Source organism: Simochromis diagramma, unplaced genomic scaffold (genome assembly GCF_900408965.1).
Source record: "Simochromis diagramma unplaced genomic scaffold, fSimDia1.1 OVJJ01000565.1, whole genome shotgun sequence".
NCBI lineage: Eukaryota > Metazoa > Chordata > Actinopteri > Cichliformes > Cichlidae > Simochromis > Simochromis diagramma.
Window position 1 is genome coordinate 3,222,018 of NW_024387304.1, and position 25,808 is coordinate 3,247,825.

The 25,808-nt window shown below is 39.8% G+C and overlaps 1 protein-coding gene across 2 annotated transcripts; it reads left to right on the plus strand.

Moving 5' to 3' along the window:
* Window positions 1-1,405: 1,405 nt before the first annotated feature.
* rcor3 (REST corepressor 3) lies at window positions 1,406-22,038 on the plus strand. Of its 2 annotated transcripts, XM_040004338.1 has the most exons (13): window positions 1,406-1,835; window positions 1,938-1,994; window positions 3,488-3,565; window positions 3,691-3,743; window positions 10,183-10,344; window positions 10,524-10,648; window positions 11,063-11,074; window positions 11,177-11,255; window positions 16,253-16,468; window positions 18,736-18,813; window positions 19,026-19,083; window positions 20,277-20,521; window positions 20,753-22,038. In XM_040004338.1, exons 1-13 carry the CDS (start codon window positions 1,712-1,714, stop codon window positions 21,131-21,133), a joined length of 1,668 nt encoding a protein of 555 aa, XP_039860272.1. In that variant the 5' UTR covers window positions 1,406-1,711; the 3' UTR covers window positions 21,134-22,038. The 2 variants fall into 2 exon arrangements, with proteins under 2 accessions (XP_039860272.1, XP_039860273.1); XM_040004339.1 differs by lacking the exon at window positions 11,063-11,074 and having other exon boundaries at window positions 1,408-1,835.
* Window positions 22,039-25,808: the final 3,770 nt, after the last annotated feature.

A 25,808-nucleotide genomic window follows, 5' to 3' on the forward strand; every position in this document is an offset into this window, starting at 1 on the left:
TACTGTGTCCTATCAGGATGGTGTTGTCCACAAACTTTAAGATGACAGTTGTTGGTGAACAGAGTGTAGCGGATGGGACTGAAAATGCCTCTTTGTGGAGTGCCCATGTTTATAGTAATACCGGCTGAAGGTTTATTACCAACACTGACAGACTGAGGCTTCCCAGTCAAAGAGTCCAGGTGAGGTACAGGCAAAGTGTAGACAGTTTATGGGTGTGTTTGTGGGGAATGACCATGTTAAAGGTGTTGGCATTGTTGTTAACGAAAGTGCTAATGTACCCAATCACATACTTAACGTAATCCTGTATGTTGATGCACGACCAGTTATTTACAGTCCTCATAGAAGTTATTTACAGCATCTTCAATCAAGTAATTAATCACAGACTATATTTATAAATTGGGAAAAGTAACTCTGTTGGTGAATCAAATTTACACTTTTAAATCCATGCAGACACAGAATCTCCTCCTTGGCTCTCTCTCACTCACAAAAACACTTGGCCAGGGAAACATCCAGGCTTCTGCACAGAAGAGATGACGAATTAGCAATCTTCAGAGAAACAACAGAGAAGCAGCCTTAAAGGACAGAGACAATCACTAACACTTATAGTGCAGCGTTCAGGTGAAAACTGCTTTGCTCCCAGCCGATGAAGAACAGGTACTTTGTCATCAACTTACATGGCCCTGTGTTAGTTTTCACCCAGGGCTATGTAGGGTTAGGATTTTTCCCCCTTAATAATAAGCACCATTTACAAAGTGAATTTCGTGTTTACTTGTGTTTTTTTCTCTCTAATATTAAAATTTGTTTGATGATCTGAATCGTTTAAGTGTGACGACCATATAAAAAAATAGAAAATCCTGAAGGGGCCAAACACTTTTTTCAAACCAAGTGATTAAATAAATCACAGGGAGTCTGAAGGCTTATATACCTGCAAGTATCTTCGTTATTACAGATATTATGTGTTAGTGGATTCCTTTAGCTTACAGTGCAGTTTAAATGCTTCATTGTTGTGCGGGATCTTTCTCTACTGGTCGCAGAGAGTCCACGCAGAAGGGTAATTAATAAGCAAATTTTAAACAAGAATAACAGGATAACAGGTCGCATAATCATTAAGTGTTGTCAGTGGTAGGACATACAATATACAGTCTGTAATAACCTGACATACGATATAAGAATAACCTGACATGAATTTATTTGAAATTATGACATTTATAATGTGATTTATTGGTAATATTTACAGTTTCCGGATATTCTGCATTCACCGTTGCGTTATCCTAATGCTGAATCTGCATTTTGTTGGCACTAAACCTCCTGACTGTTTTTTTTCTTCTTCAGTTTGTCTCGGCGGAGGAATCTCATTTCAACGGTACCGCAGCAGCAGGAGTCGCACTACCGCACCCAAAGGTGCGTAAAAAGACTTCCGCCGCCATGGTTAGGCCCCCAGCTACAGGTCTACGCAACTAAAATATCCCTCGGAGGAACAATTTGGATTAAAGATTTGCTAAAAACTAAGAAGAGATTGCTCGGTTGTTAAACATAGCATATCGCAGCCGGAATTAACCGTGCAAGCACGGTGAGAGTCACGAGAAGGGTTACAGCGACACGGATAGAGCTGCGGCGACGGAATAAACAGCAGCAAAAGAAAAACGTCCAGCTCCTGCTGACATTTTATATCCCGACATAGCAGCTAAAATCGGTGAATCAGAGCGCAGAGATGCCGGGCATGATGGAAAAGGGCTCGGATTATTTAGGGAAGGGTCGCTCAAATGGCACCAAAAGTCCATCCACAGCCTCTAACGGACATTTTTCTGACGAAAGTGGCAGCGACGACGAACACGGTGATATAGCCTCGAACAGCTTCTTACCGCTCCCGATGTCCGTGTTTTGAATATGACTAGTTAAATTAAACTGTTTTCGTGGTTGTTGTTTGTGTTTTCCAGATGTAGGAATGCGTGTTGGAGCAGACTACCAGGCCACAATCCCCGATTTTGAGCCCGGTGAGTTTTTATTGTTTTCTACCTGAGTGATGAGCCGTGGTAGCCTCGGTATGTGTACAGTATCAGACTGTACTGTACTACGCTCACTGCCTATACGTTAGTTTTGCTAGTGGATTAAAACTGACTGCAGTAATAGTTAAGAGTCCGATTTTCAGTCGGCTTGCTGTGGTATCAGCTTGTTTTAAAGTCAGCGTAAAGGCCGCGGAGGCAAACATGAACCGAAGTGACACAAACTTCACTGACAGCTATGACTGTCGTGTTTCTTCCAATTTATTAACAATATAAAATGTCAGGTGGAAAAGTACGACTGGAGTTTGATCATGATTACAGTTCGTTTTGAGTCATATAATTAACAATGATTGTTTTATTAAAAGGGTGCTGTGCAATTCTCGACTCACACCTCATTTCGTCATTTATTTAGCATTTAGATAATTTAATTACATATTGTGAAGGTAAAATAGATTTTAAAACCTGCTAAAGAATGTCCTACAGCTAAATAATTTAATTATTGTATTAGAAGAGCATTACGGCAAGGTATTTTGGATAAGGTATGGTATTTGCTATGCTAAGGAAAAAAAACGGAGTGCTTACTGTGAAAGATTGAACCGGCCTGAAACCCCTTCAACTGCTCTGCTCCAGATTTCACTCTTTATTTGCTCATTGTACTTCCCCACAGTCTGGACTCTCTGGTAAGTTCAGCTATGGTTCCCCCCCTGCTCTGTACAGCCAGCGACCCGAACGATTTTCCATGTGGTCTGACACAGCTCAATATTGCATCCATGACCCATTAAGCCTGCAATAATGAACATCAACTACATAGCTGTTAGTGGGGTAGAGGCCTTTCTCTTTGAAGCCATGTTGTGTTACGATAATTATTTGGAACAATAAGTGCCGTATTCGCTTCATTCAGCTGAAATACAGCTTAATTTTAAATTAATTTTAGTATTGATGTTTTCTTTTTCCTCCTTGGACAACCGTACTGAGGAGAACCATACTGAGACTATCATGTCCAACTATTGGAATACTCTGCCTGTTCACTGAGGTTTGCTGAGTCTGTGGAAGTCAGCCAGAGATATATAGTCTGGAATTTCAGTAGAGTGTGTTGTGTGAGTTCTGCTTTAGTGCAGTATATGTTTTCTCATCGAGTCTAGTATCTTTTTTACTTTATATTTTTTGGTGTCTTTTAATTTCTTTTACATTTTTGTTTATTGTTTTACCTGCTATAAAACTTTCTGCTGTTTTTCATTATTTTCATGACAGCACTTGATGACTCCTTTTTATGGCAAGTGCTATATAAATAAATATTGCTTGCTACTGAAGTGGCTCAAACAGAAGGAGTAATAGGAATAGTTCTTCCCTGATGATATTCTGTAATAACATATGTACAAACTGTATCTGGTGTATATCACTGATAAAATAACTTATAAGTGTTAAATTAGCAGCAGCTGAATAAAATCTGTTATTTTTATCATTTTTCTATAATGTTTGTACAGGTGCCACCAAGTACACAGATAAAGACAGCGGAGGGATGCTGGTTTGGTCTCCTTATCACACCATCATTGACTCCAAACGTAATGTTAATATTGTGTTTGACTGAAAATATTTAGTCCACCTTCTGTGATTTCTTTTTTTCTTTCTTCTTTTTGACACAAAAGATCAGATCCATCTAACAGTCTGTGTGTGTCTCCCTCCACAGTTGATGAATACATTGCTATTGCCAAAGAAAAACATGGATACAACGTGGAACAGGTGAGCTATACAGCAGCTGACTTTTCTTTTAAACGTGCCACAAAGTTTAACTAAATGTGGTCACAGTCTGTATAGGGGAAACGTATTATCTTGTTCATTCCCCAATTGACAAGCTGCAGTAACAGCTGGTTGTGAAAAGTCTTCAGTTGTTTTCAAAAAACTATAAAACAATGAAAAAGAATGTGGTAGACATGCTAGAGATATGACATTTTTTCCTATGTCACACATTATTATTAATGATATGACACCTTTTCCATCTCAGCCCCATATTTTTTCACTCATGTTAAAAAAAACTGGATTAGAAAATTGGATAGAAAATTCCCCACTGTTCTCAATGTAAAAGATTGAGGCTGTATACAGAATGACTCCGGTATTTACTAAACCCAACATAAGAGACACTGAAGTGAAGCAATACTTTCCTTGGTCCCAACCTAACAGCTGTAGAGTGCCAGCAGTAGCGGCCTTTAAAACTGCACACACTGTGACATTTTTCAGTTTTGGGCTGCCTTCTTGAAGCAACCTTTGCTCACCTTGTGAAACTCACATGGAAAGTAGCTAACACGCCATCTTTACATTTTTGTGACAGTCACAAAAGAAAATAAATTACCAGTTTTAACTTTGTACAGCTCTCAAGTGTAATGACATGCTGGCTTTACTGCTAGAACCAATATGAGGGGTTATTTTCACCCCGTCCCACAACAACAGCAGTGATGGAAGAGATGTAATTCTTTTCACAAGTTGAAAATTTACATTTGTTTTTTCTAATCATAGGTAAGGTTTTACAAAATATGAAGTTAAGATTAAGTTTTAGGGGCTTTGTGAGTTGTACAAATGGTTTAGATTATTTCAGTACAGATCTGAACTGTACAGGGAGTGCAGAATTATTAGGCAAGTTGTATTTTTGAGGAATAATTTTATTATTGAACAACAACCATGTTCTCAATGAACCCAAAAAACTCATTAATATCAAAGCTGAATGTTTTTGGAAGTAGTTTTTAGTTTGTTTTTAGCTATTTTAGGGGGATATCTGTGTGTGCAGGTGACTATTACTGTGCATAATTATTAGGCAACTTAACAAAAAACAAATATATACCCATTTCAATTATTTATTTTTACCAGTGACACCAATATAACATCTCCACATTCACAAATATACATTGCTGACATTCAAAAACAAAACAAAAACAAATCAGCGACCAATATAGCCACCTTTCTTTGCAAGGACACTCAAAAGCCTGCCATCCATGGATTCTGTCAGTGTTTTGATCTGTTCACCATCAACATTGCGTGCAGCAGCAACCACAGCCTCCCAGACACTGTTCAGAGAGGTGTACTGTTTTCCCTCCTTGTAAATCTCACATTTGATGATGGACCACAGGTTCTCAATGGGGTTCAGATCAGGTGAACAAGGAGGCCATGTCATTAGTTTTTCTTCTTTTTATACCCTTTCTTGCCAGCCACGCTGTGGAGTACTTGGACGCGTGTGATGGAGCATTGTCCTGCATGAAAATCACGTTTTTCTTGAAGGATGCAGTCTTTCAGCCTTTCTTACCTTGGCCATGTCTCTGAGTATTGCACACCTTGTGCTTTTGGGCACTCCAGTGATGTTGCAGCTCTGAAATATGGCCAAACTGGTGGCAAGTGGCATCTTGGCAGCTGCACGCTTGACTTTTCTCAGTTCATGGGCAGTTATTTTGCGCCTTGGTTTTTCCACACGCTTCTTGCGACCCTGTTGACTATTTTGAATGAAACGCTTGATTGTTCGATGATCACGCTTCAGAAGCTTTGCAATTTTGAGACTGCTGCATCCCTCTGCAAGATATCTCACTATTTTTGACTTTTCTGAGCCTGTCAAGTCCTTCTTTTGACCCATTTTGCCAAAGGAAAGGACGTTGCCTAATAATTATGCACACCTGATATAGGGTGGTGATGTCATTAGACCACACCCCTTCTCATTACAGAGATGCACATCACCTAATATGCTTAATTGGTAGTAGGCTTTCGAGCCTATACAGCTTGGAGTAAGACAACATGCATGAAGAGGATGATGTGGACAAAATACTCATTTGCCTAATAATTCTGCACTCCCTGTATGTTAGAATTAATTAATACACAAAGGGTTTATCACACAGCACAATAGTTAACTCATAATATAAATAATTTAATTATTGTAGAAGGAGAACGTTGTGAATTTTGGATAAAGTAAAATTCGCCAACTTAGGATCGATCTGCAAGGGTCTCTGCCCCTTACACCCACCCAACCTACATAGTGTCTTAGTCAGGGATGAGTTGTTGCCCCAAGTGGAGGAGTTTAAATATCTCAGGGTCTGGGGAGAGTGAAACAGTAGATTGACCGACAGATTGGTTCAGTGTCGTCTGTGATGCAACGCTGTACCAGACTGTTGTGGTGAAGAAGGAGCTGAGCGCGAAAGCAATGTTCCTACTTTGGCCTATGGCCATGCAACCCGATATCACAGCAAAATGTGTAATGGACATACTGGTCCAACATGTCCATTTCATGATTGAAATGTACATGCTTGCAGTAAGTTGCAGTAAACTGCAGTAACAGCAGGGGGAGACATTTTACGGAGTCCATTTCACGTTTTAGATAGGCAAGAACCGGCATGTCTATTACATGCTTTGCCGTGAAACTGGGTTGGGCCATGAGCTCTGGGTAGTCACCAAAAGAAAGAGATTGCGGAAATTAACACCTAAGGACCTCCTTTAAAGATAGTTGGAAGAAGTATGGCCATACGGGAGGAGCTCAGACTAGGCCCACTACTCCTCCACATCAAAAGGAGCCAGTTGAGGTGATTTGGGCATATGGGAAGGATGGGTGCCTTCTGGGCATAGTGTTCTGTAAATGTCCTTCTGGGAACAGGCCCCAGGGTAGGCTCAGGACACGTGGAGAGCTGCAGGAGGTAACTGGTCAGATGGAGATGTTGGCGTCCTTGCTTGCTTTCTCACTCTTAACTTATATAGCGCCAAATCACAACAAAAGTCGCCTCAAGGCGCTTCATAGATACAGAGAAAAACCCAACAATCATATGACCCCCTATGAGCAAGCACTTTGGCGACAGTGGGAAGGAAAAACTCCCTTTTAACAGGAAGAAACCTCTGGCAGAACCAGGCTCAGGGAGGGGCGGGGCCATCTGCTGCGACCGGTTGGGGTGAGAGAAGGAAGACAGGATAAAAGACATGCTGGGGAAGAGAGACAGAGGTTAAAAACAGATATGTTTCAATGCAGAGAGGTCTATTAACACATAGTGAGTGAGAAAGGTGACTGGAAAGGAAAAACTCAATGCATCATGGGAATCCCCGGCAGAACTATGTCTATTGCAGCATAACTAAGGGAGGATTCAGGGTTACCTGGTCCAGCCCTAACTATATGCTTTAGCAAAAAGGAAAGTTTTAAGCCTATTCTTAAAAGTAGAGATAGTGTCTGTCTCCTGAATCCAAACTGGAAGCTGGTTCCACAGAAGAGGGGCCTGAAAACTGAAGGCTCTGCCTCCCATTCTACTTTTAAATACTCTAGGAACAACAAGTAGGCCTGCAGAGCGAGAGCGAAGTGCTCTAATAGGGTGATATGGTACTACAAGGTCATTAAGATAAGATGGGGCCTGATTATTTAAGACCTTGTATGTGAGGAGCAGGATTTTGAATTCAATTCTGGATTTAACAGGAAGCCAATGAAGGGAAGCCAATAGAGGGGAAATCTGCTCTCTCTTTCTAGTCCCTGTCAGTACTCTTGCTGCAGCATTTTGGATTAGCTGAAGGCTTTTCAGTGAGTTTTTTGGACATCCTGATAATAATGAATTACAGTTTAGTGAATTACAGGATATTTCTCATTTTAGAGATGTTGCACAAATGGAAGAAAGCAGTCTTACATATTTGTTTAATATGTGCGTTGAAGGACATGTCCTGGTCAAAAATGACTCCAAGGTTCCTCACAGCGTTACTGGAGGCCAAGGTAATGCCATCCAGAGTAAGAATATGGTTAGATACCATATTTCTAAGATTTTCAGGGCCGAGTACAATAACCTCAGTTTTATCTGAATTAAGAAGCAGAAAGTTAGCGGCCATCCAGGTCTTTATGTCTTTAAGACATTCCTGCAGTTTAACTCATTGGTGTGTGTTATCTGGCTTCATGGACAGATAGAGTTGGGTGTCATCTGCATAGCAGTGTAAATGTATGCTATGTCTTCTAATGATGCTGCCTAAGGGAAGCATGTATGATGTAAACAGAATTGGTCCTAGCACTGAACCCTGTGGAACTCCATAATTAACCTCAGTGTGTGAAGAGGACTCTCCATTTACATGCACAAATTGGAGTCTATTAGATAGATATGATACCACTGCAGCACAGTACCTGTAATACCTACAGCATGTTCTATTCGCTCTAATAGGATATTATGGTCGACAGTATCGAACGCTGCACTGAGGTCTAGCAGGACAAGCACAGAGATGAGTCCACTGTCAGAGGCCATAAGAAGATCATTTGTAACCTTCACTAAAGCTGTTTCTGTGCTGTGATGAGCTCTGAAACCTGACTGAAACTCTTCAAATAAGCCATTCCTCTGCAGATGATCAGTTAGCTGTTTGACAACTACTCTTTCAAGGATTTTTGATATGAAAGGAAGGTTGGAGATTGGCCTATAATTAGCTAAGACTGCTGGGTCTAGAGATGCTTTTTGAGTAAAGGTTTAACTACAGCCAGCTTGAAGGCCTGTGGTACATAGCCGATTATTAGAGATAGGTTGATCATATTTAAGATCGAAGAATTAATTAATGGCAGGACTTCTTTGAGCAGTTTTGTAGGAATGGGGTCTAAAAGACACGTTGATGGTTTGGAGGAAGTAATTATTGAAGTTAACTCAGAAAGATCAATTGGAGAAAAAGAGTCTAACTTAACATCAATGGTACTAAGAGTAGCTGTAGATAATATTACATCTGTGGGATGATTATTGGTAATTTTTTCTCTAATGATAAGAATTTTATTTGTGAAGAAGTTCATGAAGTCATTACTAGTTAACGTTAAAGGGATGGTTGGCTCAAAAGAGCTCTGACTTTTTGTCAGCCTGGCTACAGTGCTGAAGAGAAACCTGGGGTTGTTCTTATTTTCTTCAATCAGTGATGAATAGTAAGATGTTCTGGCTTTGCGGAGGGCTTTCTTATAAAGCAGCAAACTATTTCTCCAGGCTAAATGATGATCCTCTAAATTTGTGACACGCCATTTCCTCTCCAGCTCCAGCCTCTCCAGAGTCATCTGCTTTAGGCTACGTGTTTGAGAATTATACCACGGAGTCAGAAGTACCTGACTCCGTGGTTAACTCACTGAAGCCTTTCATTGAGCTACCAAATAAACAAATTGGCACTCTCTTTCTGGCCACACACAATGCAGACATAAGTGTACACATTAGTTTTTGAATGCTACTGAAAATTGTTTTCTTTACAAATAACTCACTGAACTAACACAGTCAATCCCTTAACATGTTTGTACTCTCTGCTCATGTTGCCTTTATATTAAATAATTTTTTGATTTTTAAAGAACTTATTTTAACACTCAACAACAAGACTGTCCACAAATGCCTCCACGTCACCAAGTCTGCAGCCTCTCATCCATGATCCACACTGCTTCATCACACGTCTGTAGCTCTTCAACTCCAGAACTCTGCTCCTCAGGCCTGAGACACAGATCAGCCTGCTTTGGCTGATCTACTCTCGATAGTTTTCCACACCCAAGTCTCGTTTGCTGTTTTACATGAATTTCTATGGGGTCAAAATGACATTGTTGGCAATTATTTTCAATCCCACACGTCCCCAAATTCACCATATAATATTTAAATTCCTTCTAAAAAAGTCATGAAATATAAGATGATGATGTTTTATTTTAACATAGTTACATGATTGTCAAAATGCAAAGGAGCAAAAATGACCAAACTATTAACAAGTGGTTGTTAATAGTTTGGCACTTGGGCATGTTTCATTTGGCATGATGATTCTACAAGTGAGAGCAGACAGCCCAGAATCTTTTCCCATCATTAGCAAGTACTATTTGAGTGTAAATAGGCTACTGAAATAGTTTTTATGTCTTGAAAATATCCTATTAGTTAAGTAAACAGCAGAACTGTTGTTATGAACTTGGCTTTACTGTAGGTTGATTATGCCAAACCATTTCCTTGTTTATCTGTAAAATAAGGATTTTTTTTACACAGTTGAAGAATGACAGCTGGTGTATGACTACCATTAGGTCATTATTTCAAACTCCTGTAGAGAACAGTAACAAAGAGTGGGTAGCTACAGAGTTAAAGTGAGTAAAATGAGCACCTGCTAATTAACATGGGATTTGGCCAAATGGCTTCATCTTTTAGCCTAGGCGGTTGCTGCTTTAAGCCTGTGGTATCTGTGTTTTGGTAACCCTTTGTGTGTGTGTCTTCAGGCTCTTGGCATGCTCTTCTGGCACAAACACAATATTGAGAAATCTCTGGCCGACTTGCCAAATTTCACCCCGTTCCCAGATGAGTGGACAGTGGAGGACAAAGTGTTGTTTGAACAGGCCTTTAGTTTCCACGGAAAGAGCTTTCACCGCATCCAGCAGATGGTAACCACTTAACACAGCAACATCAGTGTTTCTGATCCAGTAATGTAATGTTTCTGATATTAACAATAAACCATAAAGATTTGGGGGAGGGTACTGTACAAACAGTTTTGAGGTACTGTTTCTATGAAAATATCACGTGTTTTGTTTATTTTATTTTATTTATTTATTTTTTGCTTCAGTTACCGGACAAATCCATCTCCAGTCTGGTGAAGTACTACTATTCATGGAAAAAGACACGTTCCAGAACAAGTCTGATGGACAGACAGGCTCGTAAATTGGCCAATAGGAGCAACCAGGATGAGAGGTACAGCACATAGATCAACACTACTCCTTGAATCTGACTATAGTCCTTTGTTTTGAAAAAAAAAGTTTTCTCTTTTTTTGCTGAAAAGAAGGCATTTTGTCTCGTCAAAGCGCAAAGCACTCTGACACCCATTTATCCACAGTTTGTGGACATACCTCAGTTAAAAAATCTAGGGCGACAAGAGAGCATTTGTTAAGCAAAAAGCCCGTCTCACCTGTTAAGCAAAAAGCCCGTCTCACAGTCAGACCTACCTGTCCCTGTCTGGAAATTGAAACTTCCCTGGGACATTTTGGGAATTTTTATGCAGAAACCATTGCAGACTCATGCCCTTGAGATTTTTTTAAATATGAAAAATCATTAAAATTGTTACTTAATGTGTCTGTTTTTATTGACTGACCTCCATCATCATTTCAGTTACCTAAAAACGTAAGCTCACAAAGAGTTAGTTTTGGATTCTACTGCGTCGGTGTGAGGTTGCTGTTGTGTGACGACATCCAGTGATTGGATTTTGGCTTATTGTTGCTGCAGTGATGAGGAGATAGAGGATGCCAATCCCATTGAAGCCAACGACAGTGACTATGACCCCAGCAAGGAAACTAAGAAAGAGGTAATTTGAACACACCTTATTCCATTTTTTTTGTTAAAACCTTTGAACTTTACCATATACTGCTCACAAAAATAAAGGAACACTGTTGAATCAGAGTATCTGAAATACCAAGAGTTGGGCATGACTGAGTTGGTAATGGATCAGTGATGGTCTGGAGAAGTATATCCATGGAGGGATACGCAGACTTCTACAAGCCAGGCAAGGGTACCAGTATATCATTTGGGCATCTTTGGACCCACTGTCAGGCGTAGGGTCGTGGGGGTCCTTCTGGTGCACGACAGTGCCCGGCCTCATGCTGCAAGAGTATGCAAGCAGTTCCAGCAGACAACCTGGACAGGTGGCAAGTCTGCCACAGGGCTAACACATAGAGACAGAAAACCATTCACGCCAACATTCACACCAGGGTTATATGTTAGGTTACATTTTTTTCCCTTCTTGGCAGTTATGTGTTTTTGGTTTGGTTTGTTTTGGGGTTTTTTGTTTGTTTGTTTTGGGTTTTTTTTGTTTGTTTGTTTGTTTGTTTGTTTTTTTGGGGGGGGGGGGGGGGTTGTCACCCAATATTCTTTTAGTTCATCTGAAGACATACATAGATATTTTATCCTGTACTGGTGTAAGACAAAATGAGTACACGAAAACAAAGAACATAAATAAAAAAAATAGGAAATAATAACTTCAGAGCGGGTTTTGTATTCTTACTGTTTTTTGTCCCTCCGTTTCCCTTCTCTTCCCCTGGTCTGTTGATTTCTGCGGTGGCAGTGGTGATCTTTTTCCTGTTTTTCCAGTTGAGCAGTATTGTTATAGATAATTTCATTGTGTATTCTGATTCCGATTCTGATTTCGATTGTTTTCTTGGTGAGAATCAGGGCCACAAGAAGGGGTGTTCTGATCTGTTTGGAGTTTATGCTTCTTCTAGATCACCAAACAGAGAACGGGGCATTGTGGGATGTTGTGGTCAAGGATGTGGGATAATTTGGTACAATACAAAACTTTCCAGAAGTTTTGTATTGGTGGACAGAGCCAGAATGTGTGAAGGTGGTCATTAGTGGTGTTGATTGTGCAGTTTATGCAAACTCTGATTCAGTCAGTCCCATGACATGTATCTTTTGCTGTGTGAGGTGTGTTGTATTACTTGTATGTTGGTGTTGTTAGACATGATAAAAATATTATTGCGGACTCTATTGTCATTTGTAAAATAACAAATGACCAAGTTCACAGGTTAGAGTTAAATGTCAACCATATATCTGTTATCCATCCTTCCATTTTCTTCCACTTATCCGGGGCTGGGTTGCGGGGGCAGCAGCCCAAGCAGAAAAGCCCAGACCTCCCTCTCCCCAGCCACCTCCTCCAGCTTGTCCGGGTGAACACCAAGGCGTTCCCAGGCCAGCCGAGAGATATAATCTCTCCAGCGTGTCCTGGGTCTACCCCCTCCTCCCGGTGGGACATGCCCGGAAAACCTCGCCCAGGAGGCACCCAGGGGGCATCCTTGTCAGATGCCCGAACCACCTGAACTGGCTCCTTTCGATGTGGAGCAGCAGCTCTACTCTGAGCCCCTCCCGAATGGCTGAACTCCTCACCCTATCTCTTAGGGAGAGGCCAGGCACCCTTCTGAGGAAGCCCATTTCTGCACCTCCTGGCCGCCACCCGACTCACATTGCACCCGACCCCTATGGTGCCTCCTGTGGGTGGTGGGCCTGCAGGAAGATGGGCCCATGTCCCTTTTTCGGGCTGTGCCCGGCCACCAGACGCTCGCCCTCGAGCACCCTCCCCGGGCCTGGCTCCAGGGCGGGGCCCGAGTAACCCTATCCCGGGGAGGGTGAACTGTTCCCTCGATGGTCTTTTCATAGAGGTCTTCTGAATCGCTCTTTGTCTGGTCCCTCACCCAGGACCAATTTGCCATGGGAAACCCTACCAGGGGACAAAAGCCCCCAGACAACATAGCCCCTGGGATTCCTGGGACACACAAACCCCTTAACCACGAAAATGTAGCGATTTGCAGAGGGGAATCTGTTTTATTCTTGATATTTACAGTGGAGCAATTTGTATATATTAGTGCTATTTCTTACATTTGTAAAATGCAATATATCGTATTATTTAATTAGTTTAGTCATTTACTGTTACGGTCTTGGAGCAACGGTAACCCACATAATTTCCTTGAATTAATTAATCCCATAAATTCCAAAATGGATTATCTGCGTGGATGTTTAGGTCTTTTTCCCATTTGTTGATTGGAGTGTGTGGTGCATTGTCATTAGAGAAGTGATTCTCAAACTTTTCAAAATGAGTGCCACCTCATAAAATATATGGCTCTTAAAAGTACCACCCTTATGACTGACATTAAAGGCCAGTAGTATTGGCCTATATAACACCATTTACACGAGACATTTTATTTCTTATATGAATGTTATTTATTTTAACTGTCATAAAAAGGATGTGACAAGGGATAATAATAACAACTGTACTGCATTAAAACATTCACAGCAGGTGGGATATCCGTTCTTTAAGTGATGAGGTATGAATAAACTACTCTGCGTTTATCAAGGCTGTTGTGTTTTTAATATGTTTTAATGCTTTGTATCTTGTTTTATTTAATCAGAAAAAGCCCTTAAAAAAAGGCAGCGATCACTGTTGGCCTTCTCGGTTTTTATTACCACTGTTCATTTTAAACCTCAGTTTTTAAAACCTTTCGATGTAACTACACCCCAGCCCATGCAGCAGTACAATAATAACTAACCTCGTAATGTGGATGGATTATCGCAGTTGTTCTCCTAACTGAAGTTTGGTCCGTTTACACCATCACGACATGCGATTGCATTTGTCCCTAACCATCGGGAACCCTCGCGTTAACTTTTATCGAATGGAAAAAAGTTAGTGTTCGTTCTCCAGCTTCACTGTGTTAATGTGTTTGTATTAAGCTAACCATAGCTGTGTAGCTAGCCACCATGTAGCACATCATTACATACCAGCTAGCCCAACTTCAGTAACCCTACAAACGTCACTGCTTTTTTAGTTTTCTGTCTTCATTTATGTCGGAAGTGATAGCAGAGCTGTATATTTGAGGGATTTCTGAAAAATTAAATCAGAACATAGTATATTATTTCATCTTAAAAATTTTGCGGCAGACTTCCCGCATACCACCAGAGGGAGCTCACATACCACCAGTGGTATGCAGGATATTGGTTTATTTAGTTTTGTGTTTTTAATGACTTTGCAGTTTTATTGTTGCTGTCTAGTAGTGATGGTTGTAAGAAATTATCAAAAATGTAATTTATTTGCAGTGAAGTCAGGGTTATCCCATATGGGTGTTTGAGTTGTAGGTGAGAATATAGTGTTTTTTATTTTATTAATCTTCCACCAAGCTATTGCACTTGTGATGTCTGATTGTATTGCTTATAAATGGTAAATCTTTGATTGATATGTCTTTAATAAAACTTAATGTGTCAGGGCGATCGTGGCTCAAGAGTTAGCAGTTTGTCTTGTAATTGGAAAGTTGCCGGTTCGAGCCCCGGCTCCGACAGTCTCGGTCGTTGTGTCCTTGGGCAAGACACTTCACCCATTGCCCACTGGTGGTGCTCAAAGGGCCCGGTGGCGCCAGTGTCCGGCAGCCTCACCTCTGTCAGTGCGCCCCAGGGCAGCTGTGGCTACAATGGAGCCACAGCTGCCCTGTAAAGCGCTATACAATTACAGGCCATTGACCATTTTACAATCAGATTGTTCGATGTCCATCCATGAATGAAAGTGATGGGTTGAATGTATCCATTTGATGAGGTATTGTAGTTGGTTGGCTAAGAAGTACTGGCGGAAATTTAGTGCTTTTAGGCCTCCTTGAAGTTTTGACTCTTGTAATGTTGTTAGTTTTATTCTGGGCTTTTTGTTTTCCAGTAAAATGATGGTGTCATTATGTAATTTAAAAATTAATGTAATTTTGTATTCAGTTACGCTTGAAATTAGTGATGGAAGTCAAATATGTCATAGTAGATTTTTCCATAGACTTCTATTACATGGGCTTCTTTTTGTAATTGTTTTATAACCTTGTATGCAGTAGGAAAAATGCAGAGTTAAGACACTTCTATAATGACTCGGACAGTTGAGAGCAGTCTCAAAGTGTATTTTTAAACTTTAAAGTTGAGGACTTTGATATTTTTCCCTTAAAGAAACAGTAAAAAGCAATAAATGTCCATGCTCTAACTCAAGGCTTGCCAACAGATGTACAGACAGACAAATTAAGGCCATTACTGATGTACCTCCTGAAAGGAACATATTTAGTAAATAATGAAACCTTTTTGTAAAAAACCAAATTGATGAAAATGTAATGGTTTAATTCTAAGGTTGTGTGTAGCAGGCTATAATGAAAAAGAAAACAGGTAAATACAACCTTGGATGAGCAACAAAACATGACATATTATGCCATGTTATTATTTATTTAAAAACAATTAAGCCAAAATGAAGGAACGAACTGGGAAAGGTTAAGTGCAGCCTTATTGCTTACATAGAAATTAAAAGCGTAAGCAGCAGCCAGGTACCTAACAAATTCACATTCAGTTGATTAACTGATCATCAGCAAGTGTGAGCACTTCTATAAAAGCAGAGGTTTTGGCTCCTGAGCTTTCAGAATTAGAATCAACTTTATTTGGCCAAGTTTGTGCACACAAGCAAGAAAGTTTGCTCCCATTAACTTTACCTATGTAAACTATTTTTAAATAGGCATATACAGACAAGAAAAATATAAATACGAAGAGAAGATAAAAAGAAAACCTCAATGTACTGAAGCAATTTTGTAAAGAAGAGTGGGTGACAACTCCTCCATAACAAAATGAAAGATATGTTCATTCTATTTTAAATTACTGCTGCTAAAGGTAGGCTGACAGATTATTGAGTGATGCCGTATATTTCGCATTTTTATTCACTGCTTCTGCATTTTGGTTAGTTGTCAATGCTATTTTTAAGGCCTCATATAACTAGACTTTTATCAATGTTTAAAATCATTCTCTTACCTTCAGAACCAGGCAGAGCCCCCAGTGCCAGGATCTAAGGTAGCTTTGGGTCGTAGGGAGCATCAGACCCTGCAGCACCGGCATCACCAACGCTCCCGCTGTCGTCCCCCCAAAGGCATGTACCTGACCCAGGAGGATGTTGTGGCCGTCTCCTGCAGTTCCTCCGCTGCAAACACCCTTCTGCGTCAGCTGGATATGGAGCTGGTGTCTCTCAAGAGACAGGTAGCCCTCATCCACTTGACTACTGAACTACTAAACCTAAAAAAAATTTGTCTCCTCACATCAGACACCGGTCGCAAGTTTTCTTTGTGTCAAAATAACCCATTAATATCTGTCTGTGCAACCGTGGGAATATGTTGAACTACTAACAGACAATCATAAAATGGGTTTCCAGTTGTAGCCCCTTGGTAAGTAACAGAATGCTTAGCAGCATTATTCTTTGTTTTTAAAATACATAAGAAAACACTGTTGAGGTTATAGTCAAAATAACTTTTGCTGGATGTACCGCTTACATGTGTGTGTTAGTTTACATTTTGAAATGGGAGGGCTTAAATTTGATCCAAGTGCTATTTATCACCCTTCCTGTAAATATTTAGAGAGGTCTTCACGGTTGTATTGATGTACGGAAACTTGAAATGCTTAAAAAAATGGCACTACAGCATGTAAAAATGGTGATACACAGCAATCACAATGTACTGACATCAGTGAACTGGAGTGAAACTAGAAAGACATATAAACAGATTGTCAGACTTAATAGACTGTTACATAACCCACAGGTAAGTGTAGTTAAGCACTAACAAAGCAGAGTACAAAATAAGCATCCTGTAGAAGTAATACAATTGTATGAAACTACTACACTTGTAAAGAGTGAGAAAAAAATGTTGTAAAACACACTAGTGCAGTCATGCTTTCTCAAAGTTCTCTGCACTTCCTGTTTCCTCTTTCCAAATATTAAAATAAAAACTCTACACATTTCTGACAGCAAACAACCAAAATACAATTTCCATGGCTATTTATTTGTTTTTATTACTTTATTTTCAGAAAATATTCATTTCAGTTTTGTGGTCATTTCTGTCACACTGGCCTAAAAAGTCTATATAATCCGACTTTTAATAATTCTTCCAATTTGTCCACCCATCAGTTGTAACACCTGCAAATTTGTCCCATTTCAGCCCAAACCTATCCAAGCATTTAGCTCCATGAACAAATTAGTCCTTTTGAATGATTTCTTTCATTGAATGTGTTCTGCCAGCTCGTCCATAATCTCGAACTCTTTTGTTATCCCACACACAAAGATGAATAACTGCATTTTGTCATCAACATCACAACACTTGTCCATTGCCAAGAAGAAAAGGCCAAAATTGTCCAGTTTGCTTTTGAACTGATGCTCCTGATTTCCTGCAACGTCTTTATTGTTTGTCTTATTGTTTGGATTGACTAGAGAAGGGCACATTTTCAAATGCGTCTTTTTTCAGGTCATATTGGCACAGCAATGTCCAGGAAATACTTTTTGATAAACTCACCATGAGAGAACTGTTTACTAACTGTTTTATTCAACTTTATGGCAAAAAAAACCAAAAAACCAAAAACTTTACGGCAAAGCTCACCATGTCTGCTACATCCCTTAATGTCTAAAGCTTGGTAAAAAGTCCCTGTTGCTTTTGCAGTTTTGCTAGCAAATCTTCACATCCATTCCCACGCTGTATCAGTCAAGTTCTTGTATTTCTCTGTATAATGGTGATTCAAATGATAATTCTCAAACACAGCAAACTGCTCTCCACAAACAAAGAACACAGCTTTACCTCTTACTTCAGTTACTAAATACTCTTAGACCATACAACTCTACATTCTGCATCAAATTTTGTTTTTTTTTTTCTATCGAGGTTGGCATACATCCCTCGTAAATATCTGTTACAATATATTCGTAGAGAAGCTGCATTTGTTTGGACACACTGAAGTATGTCAACTAAAAAAAAACCTAGTGACCTTCAGAATGACAGCAATAAAGTTTGATAAATATTTCCTCAACGTTCTTCTGTTTTTTGCATTCTCTTTATTATAGACTTTTTTCAAAGACAGAGTTTATCAAAGAGTATTTGGCAGCTGAAATGGGACAAATAAATGCTAAATACTTATTTACATTTGAATCCTACTTTCCTACTGACTTCATACAGCCTGGACAAGGAGCAGACAATGCCCAGGTCTGATATAGGTGATGGTGTTTCTTCAGTATGATGTGTAGGAGGCAGGACAAAGGTCACGCATCTCTGTGGAAATTTATTGAACAGTTACCACAGCTGTTCTGATATGGGTGAAATTGGACATCACAGATTTTTTGCACCATGAATCTGAGATGGTAAAAAATGTCCAATCCAAACGACTGGGAAATGGCCAATCCCAGTGAGACATCTGAAAACAGCTTCAGGTTTTAAAGGGTTTTCTGGGAGTTTTGTTAATTCTCACCTTTGACTTTCTCGTCTATTCTTCAGGTCCAGAATGCCAAACAGATGAACAGTGGACTGAAACACATGTTGGAGTCTGGGATCGAAGACTTCAGACTACCTGAGGTACAAATACACTGATGATGACTGATATTATGATGATCAAATCGCATGAAACTCCTCAGTTGAAGCCATTTATGGTAATGAGTTTTCTGCTATGATAAAGTTATGTTCTGATAAAGTATATATGTAAATGAGGATCCCTGTTGTGGAAAGTAGAAATGTTTTTATATCTTTTAGTTTGTCGTGTGTTTTAACTTTAATATTCAATATTGTAGTGTAACCAGAAGGTGAATGCCCGCTGGACTACAGATGAGCAACTTCTGGCTGTTCAAGGTAACCTCCATGTAGAAAAAGCAGCTGCTTACAGGTTTTAAAAGTAAAATCCACCAAATGGCATACATGAAAAAGAACTTCTTGGCTTTTATATGGGCTGGTTCTCACTCTTACAGCCATTTTTGACCACAGCAGCCAGTTGTTTTCAAAGAATAAACTTTAAAAATCCATTGTGAACAACTTTTCAGCACCAAGAAGTAGATTACATTTTAAATTCACTCTTATTTACGGTATATATTTTATTTATATATATATATATAATTTTTTTTTTTTTTTTTATTTTATACCAAATTACAACAATAGTCAACTCAAGATGGTTTATATTGTAGGGTTAACCTTACATTACTTTTAGGGTAAACAATGAGACAACCCCATTAATCAGACAACCTCGTGTTAAGCGAGCACTTGGTGGCAGTGGAAAGGAAAAACTCTCTTTTAACAAGGAACACACCTCCAGCAGAACCGGGCTCAGGGAGGGGTAGCCATCTGCCATGGCAGGTTGGGGTTGAGGGGAGGGAGTTTTGTCAAAAAGAAAAATTTGAAGCCTAATTGTAAAGTAGCAAGGGTGTCTGTCTCCTGAATACAAACTAGGTGCTGGTTCCACAGAAGATGGGCTGAAAGCTGACCGCTCTGTCTCCCATTCTACTTTTTAAATATCCTAGGAACCACCAGTAAGCCTGCTGTGAAACAATGAAGTGCTCTGTTGGGGTGCACCTTCCCCTCCAAATTAGACAAGCGTCATCAGTGCAGGTCTTTAAGTCCAGATTGAAAACCTATTTTTATTCCCTGGCTTTTAACTCTGTAGGAAACTGACACCTTCTTATTTATTTTATTGTATGTAATGATTTTATGGTGTTTTTAATTTGGTAGTTGTTTTGATCTGTGTTGTTCAGCACTTTGGTCTGCCTGGTGTGTTCTTAAAGTGCTATACAAATAAACGATGATGATGATGATGATGATGATGATGATGATAACAGATTATCACAGTTAGAGCCTAACTGGTGAAAATAGAGGAGCATTTAAAAAAGGAGCCAGAGCTGAACACCAGAGCTAAAAGTGACTACATTTTTACTTTATGTACAAAAACATACCTCTAAACTGTAATGACTGCTAAATGGTGCTCTCATCCATTTATGATTTTTTCATTGCATATATTTGTGTAACTTTAAAAATCCATCTGTGTTGTTGTACAGGTGTCAGGAAGTATGGAAAAGACTTCCAAGCCATCGCAGACGTAATCGGTAATAAAACGGTAGGGCAGGTGAAGAACTTTTTTGTGAACTACAGGCGGCGATTCAACCTGGAAGAGGTCCTGCAGGAGTGGGAAGCGGAGCAGGGAACCAAAGCTCCCAATGGAGACAGTGCCACTTTGGGAGAGGAGGGAAAGAACAGCTCAAACACTCCATCAGGAAAGAGCACAGATGAAGAGGATGATGAGGTGAGGCTTTGTGAATTTAGTCTTGATTATTATTGAAATCATACTGGGTGGTGTTAGTAGATGTTTGAAGACACAGTTATCCAGTTTGAAGTCCAGTTATCTTGAATTTAACCATTCCTAGAAGTTAGTGGTTTTTCATTCTCTAATGTTATGTAAATTATCTTGGAACTAACTTCCAGAGCAGGAGTATCTGCTTGACTTGTGTAAGTAACTCATTTTTGTTCCATGCAGGGTCAAGTCACTTCATTAGGTGCATCCCCTGCTGCCTCTTCATCATCTTCAGCTCAGACTCCAATGATATCTAGTACCTCCTCCTCTTCCCTTCACCAACCCCCTCCCCTTCTGCGCCCCTCCCTCCCTGCCACACCTTCTCTGCACCGTCAGCCCCCACCACTCCAACAGCAAGCCCGCTTCTTGCAGCCCCGATCCACGCTGCAGCAGCCCCCGCCTCTCATCCGTCCCTCCCCAATGCCACCCCGCCTTAACCCCCGGCCTTCTGGTCCCTTGACCCTCAGTGGAAACCCTGCAGGGTCAGGTCTAAGCTCTGCCCAGCAGTGCTCCAGCCTGACTGTCCACCAGTCGGACACAACCTCATCTTCCTCTATCCACTAACAAATACACACTATTTTTGTTTAAGAAATGTCTAAGTCTTAACCTAAAGCTGTCTGAAAGACTGCTGCATTCAGGTCCTGTGGGAATATCTGCATATCCCTCAAAACATTAACAGTGACTTTCATTGCTACTGCTAATAACCAGTTCTTTTATGACATAGTGATAGACAGTCAGGTGAAAAAGAAAGTACAATCTCCTTCAATTCTTAGGTTTTAAGTATTGGGAGAAGGGCTGTCATGATACTTAAATTTAATAACAACCCCAGTCACGATATAATAAAAAAAATCATCTAGACCTTCATGTGGCTCTAAAATGATTTCAATAAAACATTAGATGAACAACAACATTTTACAGTTACACATGACATACACTACCTTCAAAGGTTTGGACACACCTTCTCATTTAATTGTTTTTTCTTTATTTTCATGACTACTTACATTGTAGGTTCTCAATGAAGGCATCAAAACTTTGAAGGAACACATATAGAATATATATGTAGTAAGCAAAAAAGTGTGAAATAACTCAAAACATGTTTTAGAATTTAGATTCTTCAAAATAGCCACCCTTGGCACTCTTAGCATTCTCTCGATTAGTTTCATGAGGTTGTCACCTGAAATGGTTTTCCAACACTCTGAAGGAGCTTGCAGAGATACTGAACACTTGTTGGCCCTTTTGCCTTTACTCAGCGATCCATCTTATCCCAAGCCATGTCGACTGGGTTTAGGTGAGGTGACTGTGGAGGCCAACGCTCCACCACTCTCCTTCTTGGTCAAATAGCCCTCACACATCCTGAAGATGTGTTTGGAAGGGATGGCATGTTGCTGTAGGATGGTGTGGAGCCATGCTGGTTCAGTGTGCCTGCAATTTTGCAAAAATCCCTAACAGTGTCACCAACAAAGCACCCGCAAACAATCACACCTCCACCTCCATGCTTCTCCATCAGTTCTTATAGTCATGATAGACTGTCATGTCTCTTTACTTAGCTGCTTGGTTCTTGCCATAATGTGAATTCTACCAGTTGTCAAATAGGGCTATCAGCTATGTACGAACCTGACTTCTGCACAACACAACTGATGGTCCCAACTCCATTAAGAAGGCAAGAAATTCCACAAATGAATCCTGACAAGGCCCACCTGTGAAGTGAAACCATTTCAGGTGACTACATCTTGAAGCTCATTGAGAGAAGGCCAAAGGTTTGCAGTGCTGTCAACAAAGTAAAGGGTGGAAGCTAAAATATAAGACATATTAGGAGTTATTCTCATTTTTTTCTTTGGTACATAATTCCATAGATTTTGCTTCATATATTTGATGTCTTCAGTATGTATCTAAAATGTAGAAAGTAGTAAAATAAAGAAAAATCATAAAATGTGAAAGTGTGTCCAAACTTCTGAGTGGCGTTGTATAGGCAGGGGTGCACATAAGTGGTCCGCAGGTGCGTATGCGCTGTCAAAATAAAAAACACGCACCAGATAAGAAGTTGCAACGCGCATTTGCGTACATAAGATTTTCTGGAGGAGAACAGACAATTGTTTAGAACTCTTAAAGAAGTCGAAGAAGCAAGCTCCTTTAAGCAATTACTTTGGTTTTCCTCCACCTCCAAAGAAATGTCAGAAGGAGTCCGAACCGCAAAAGAAGCGCGTATTCTCGGAAAAGCGGTTGCAGGAGGTGAGCTGGCTTCACACAAATGATGAACGCACAGAGATGTGGTGCAGAATATGCCGTGAAAATCCCACACGGACAACTTCTTATCTGGTGCGCGTTTTTTATTTTGACAGCGCATATGCACCTGCGGACCACTGATGTGCACCCCTGTGTATAGGAATGGGCTTCATAGCTGGTATGAGGTGTTAGGATATGAGGCGTTTGCCATGTGTTGTTGTTCATCTACGGTTATATTTATCACATTTTTAGACCAACCTTTTAGATCTCCTAATGACAGGATTATTTCCCAATACATAAAACCATAGAACTGAAAGGAGGTGTAATTTCTTTTTTATATGAATGGACAGGCAACACATTTGTACAAAATATGAACTTAAGTTTTTAGTCTTTAATATTTTGTGCTGGGTTCATATTTGTCTTTCAACCAGTACATGTAGTTTCATGTCTACTACACATACTGGTTGAAGGGTAGGTTTTAAAGTTTTTGTTTTGAAACGAACAAACACTTTTGGAGTCTTTGGCTTGAAAGTCAAATGCATGTAACAAAGTGTGTTGATTATTAAATGAGAGCTTTGTCATCATCACCTATTTCCCTAATAGAAAATGTGGTATGCCAAAGGATTCAACCCTCTATCCTTTTGTTGTCAGCCCTTTATTTTCCTTGGACACAACTTAATTAGCAGCAAAAATTCAGCATGGCAGAAGTTAGTCATCTATAGAAATCGACTTGTTGATATAAGACAATTAAGAGTCATGTTAGCAGCTCTGTGAGGCTGTATTTGGGCGAAGCTTTGAGCTACACTACACATTTCCAAAATTATTCCGTCACCCATCCAACGCATTGAGTTAAGGGGTTCCACAGGTGTATAAAAGCAAATACCTAGGCATGCAGACTGCTTCTGCAAACAATTGTGAAAGAAGTGGTCACTCTCAGGAGCTCTGCAATGACAGAATGCTAAGATGTTCACATTGACAATATTTAATTGGTTTACCTTGTAGCTACCATCTATCTTAATTTAGTGTGTTATTGGGCTATATTTTTCATTTGTTTTGCAGGGATTTTGACTTTATAGTGGCTCAAGCTTAGTTGCTCCTTGAGATAATAGCTGGCCCTTCATAAATGGTAAATTGAGTGGTTCATATCAAGTGCTTTTCTACTCTGAGCGCTTTACACAACTTCCTTGATTCACCCAAGCACTTTTTTTTCTATTCTCTTTCTATGTAAGTTCTTCTATCTAACATTCACACATCGATGGATGCACTGGAGAGCAACTTGGGTTTAGTATCTCACCCAAGGATATTTGACATACGAGACTGGAACCACCAACATTCCAATTAGTAGGTGACCAGCTCTACCACCTCAGCTACAGCCACCCCAATTGTCTTAGCCTATTAGTAAATTAGGCCAGCATCTTGAGTAAATGACTTTATTTTAAATTGTTGTGTACTGCAAAAGTCCAAAGTAGAACTGACTGTTGGCCTGCAAATAAATAAATGCTTAAGTTAGTGTAAGTACACTAGTCCGCCATTATTAGTAAAACCATTAACAGATTAAATAAATAACCATCCTCTTATTACAGTGCATTACTCTTTTGGTAAAACTGTGGGCTGTGCATTTTTCTTTGACAGGTACTGCCCATGTACTTGTATCTATGTCAGACTAAGCCCGTCATCCTATGGCAACGGTATTTCTTGGTGCAGCTTCCTCCAGCAGAACTCATACTCAGAAAAACATCTGCTTAGGATTGGCTTAAGAAACAAGCATCCTTCAACTTCTCTGAATCCTTTGGCTCTTGTGAGTTCTAGGGTGGGCCTCTTACATTGGAACACTGTCTACGTTGCCATATACAAATATATCCACCAGTGTTTACAGTCTTTGTACCAGTACTAAAACAGTCCTTGTGTTCCCTTTGAAGTTCAAGTTTCACTGTTAGGTTATTTTCAGATTTCTGATTACTGTATGTCATTTCCCACTCATTATACCTCAGGGCATTTTTTTAAATCAATTAATTAATTAACTTATTTGTTTGTTTTCGTTTTTTGGATGGGGTGGGGGGCAACAAGACGCTGTTCCTATTGTAGCTCTAATAAAACTGTGGCCTCTGGGGGGGTTCCAGCAGGGCTATAAACTGATAGTTTTGTGTTAAACTCTGGTGACTTACGTTCTTTTCCTCAATGTCACCGGCAAATACCACTTACAAATCTGTACTTTTAGCAGAGTTACTGCAGCTTTTAGCAAATAAATGGGAGAAAACAGAGAACTATTAATTAAGAACAATTTTTCAGCAGAGGATTTATCCAGTTTAGGGGTAGCAGGTGGGAAAATATCCACGATGAAATATGTTGCTCAGCACAACAGTACCACTTTGAGTTCGCACATAGGAAATGGTTGAGTATAGTTTCTGACATGTCATTTAGCATAACGATGTACTCATGATATCAGTGGTACATAATCTTTCTGACAGGCCTTGTAATTCTGCACAAGACAACAATGTGTAAAGTTCAGTATATTCTTGAATAATTTGTAACCTAGTGTGCATCCAGTGGACTGTTAGTAACTTGTTCAATAACACTGATAAATCCTGCTGTACACTTACACTTGGTCATGTAGTTAATTTAATGCTTTTTGAAAACACTAAACAAAATTTTCACATCAACATCTTTTACATTTGTAGAAACATCTCCATCAGTCAAAGTAAAAGTTTTCCTTTAATTGTTCTATTGTTGGTTTTTTTTCCCCCCATTATGTTTAGATTTTATTGGGTAAGTAAAAGTAAGCCATTTGAGTGTCTGCTATTTATTCCCTTTCTTCCTGGTGCTACCACTTTGGACTTGGTGTTTAAAAAAAAAAAAAACTCATTGTGCAAGTGCTCTTAATGCTTTTTGGAATCACAGCATTCAATGTAACCAGAATCATAGAGTCCTTTGAGTTTCAGTATGGTAAAAAATATTGATGTTAACATGAAGCTCCTGACATGTCCTTCTGAGGCCATTTGCCAATGTCATTAAAAAA

Bases quoted from the DNA above. Each gene is read 5' to 3' on its own strand.
- rcor3 (XM_040004338.1), top strand. From the start codon at position 1,712: ATGCCGGGCATGATGGAAAAGGGCTCGGATTATTTAGGGAAGGGTCGC. The intron at 1,995-3,487 runs GTGAGTTTTTAT...ATGTTTGTACAG, and splicing joins AATCCCCGATTTTGAGCCCG to GTGCCACCAAGTACACAGAT. The intron at 10,345-10,523 runs GTAACCACTTAA...TTTTTGCTTCAG, and splicing joins TTCACCGCATCCAGCAGATG to TTACCGGACAAATCCATCTC.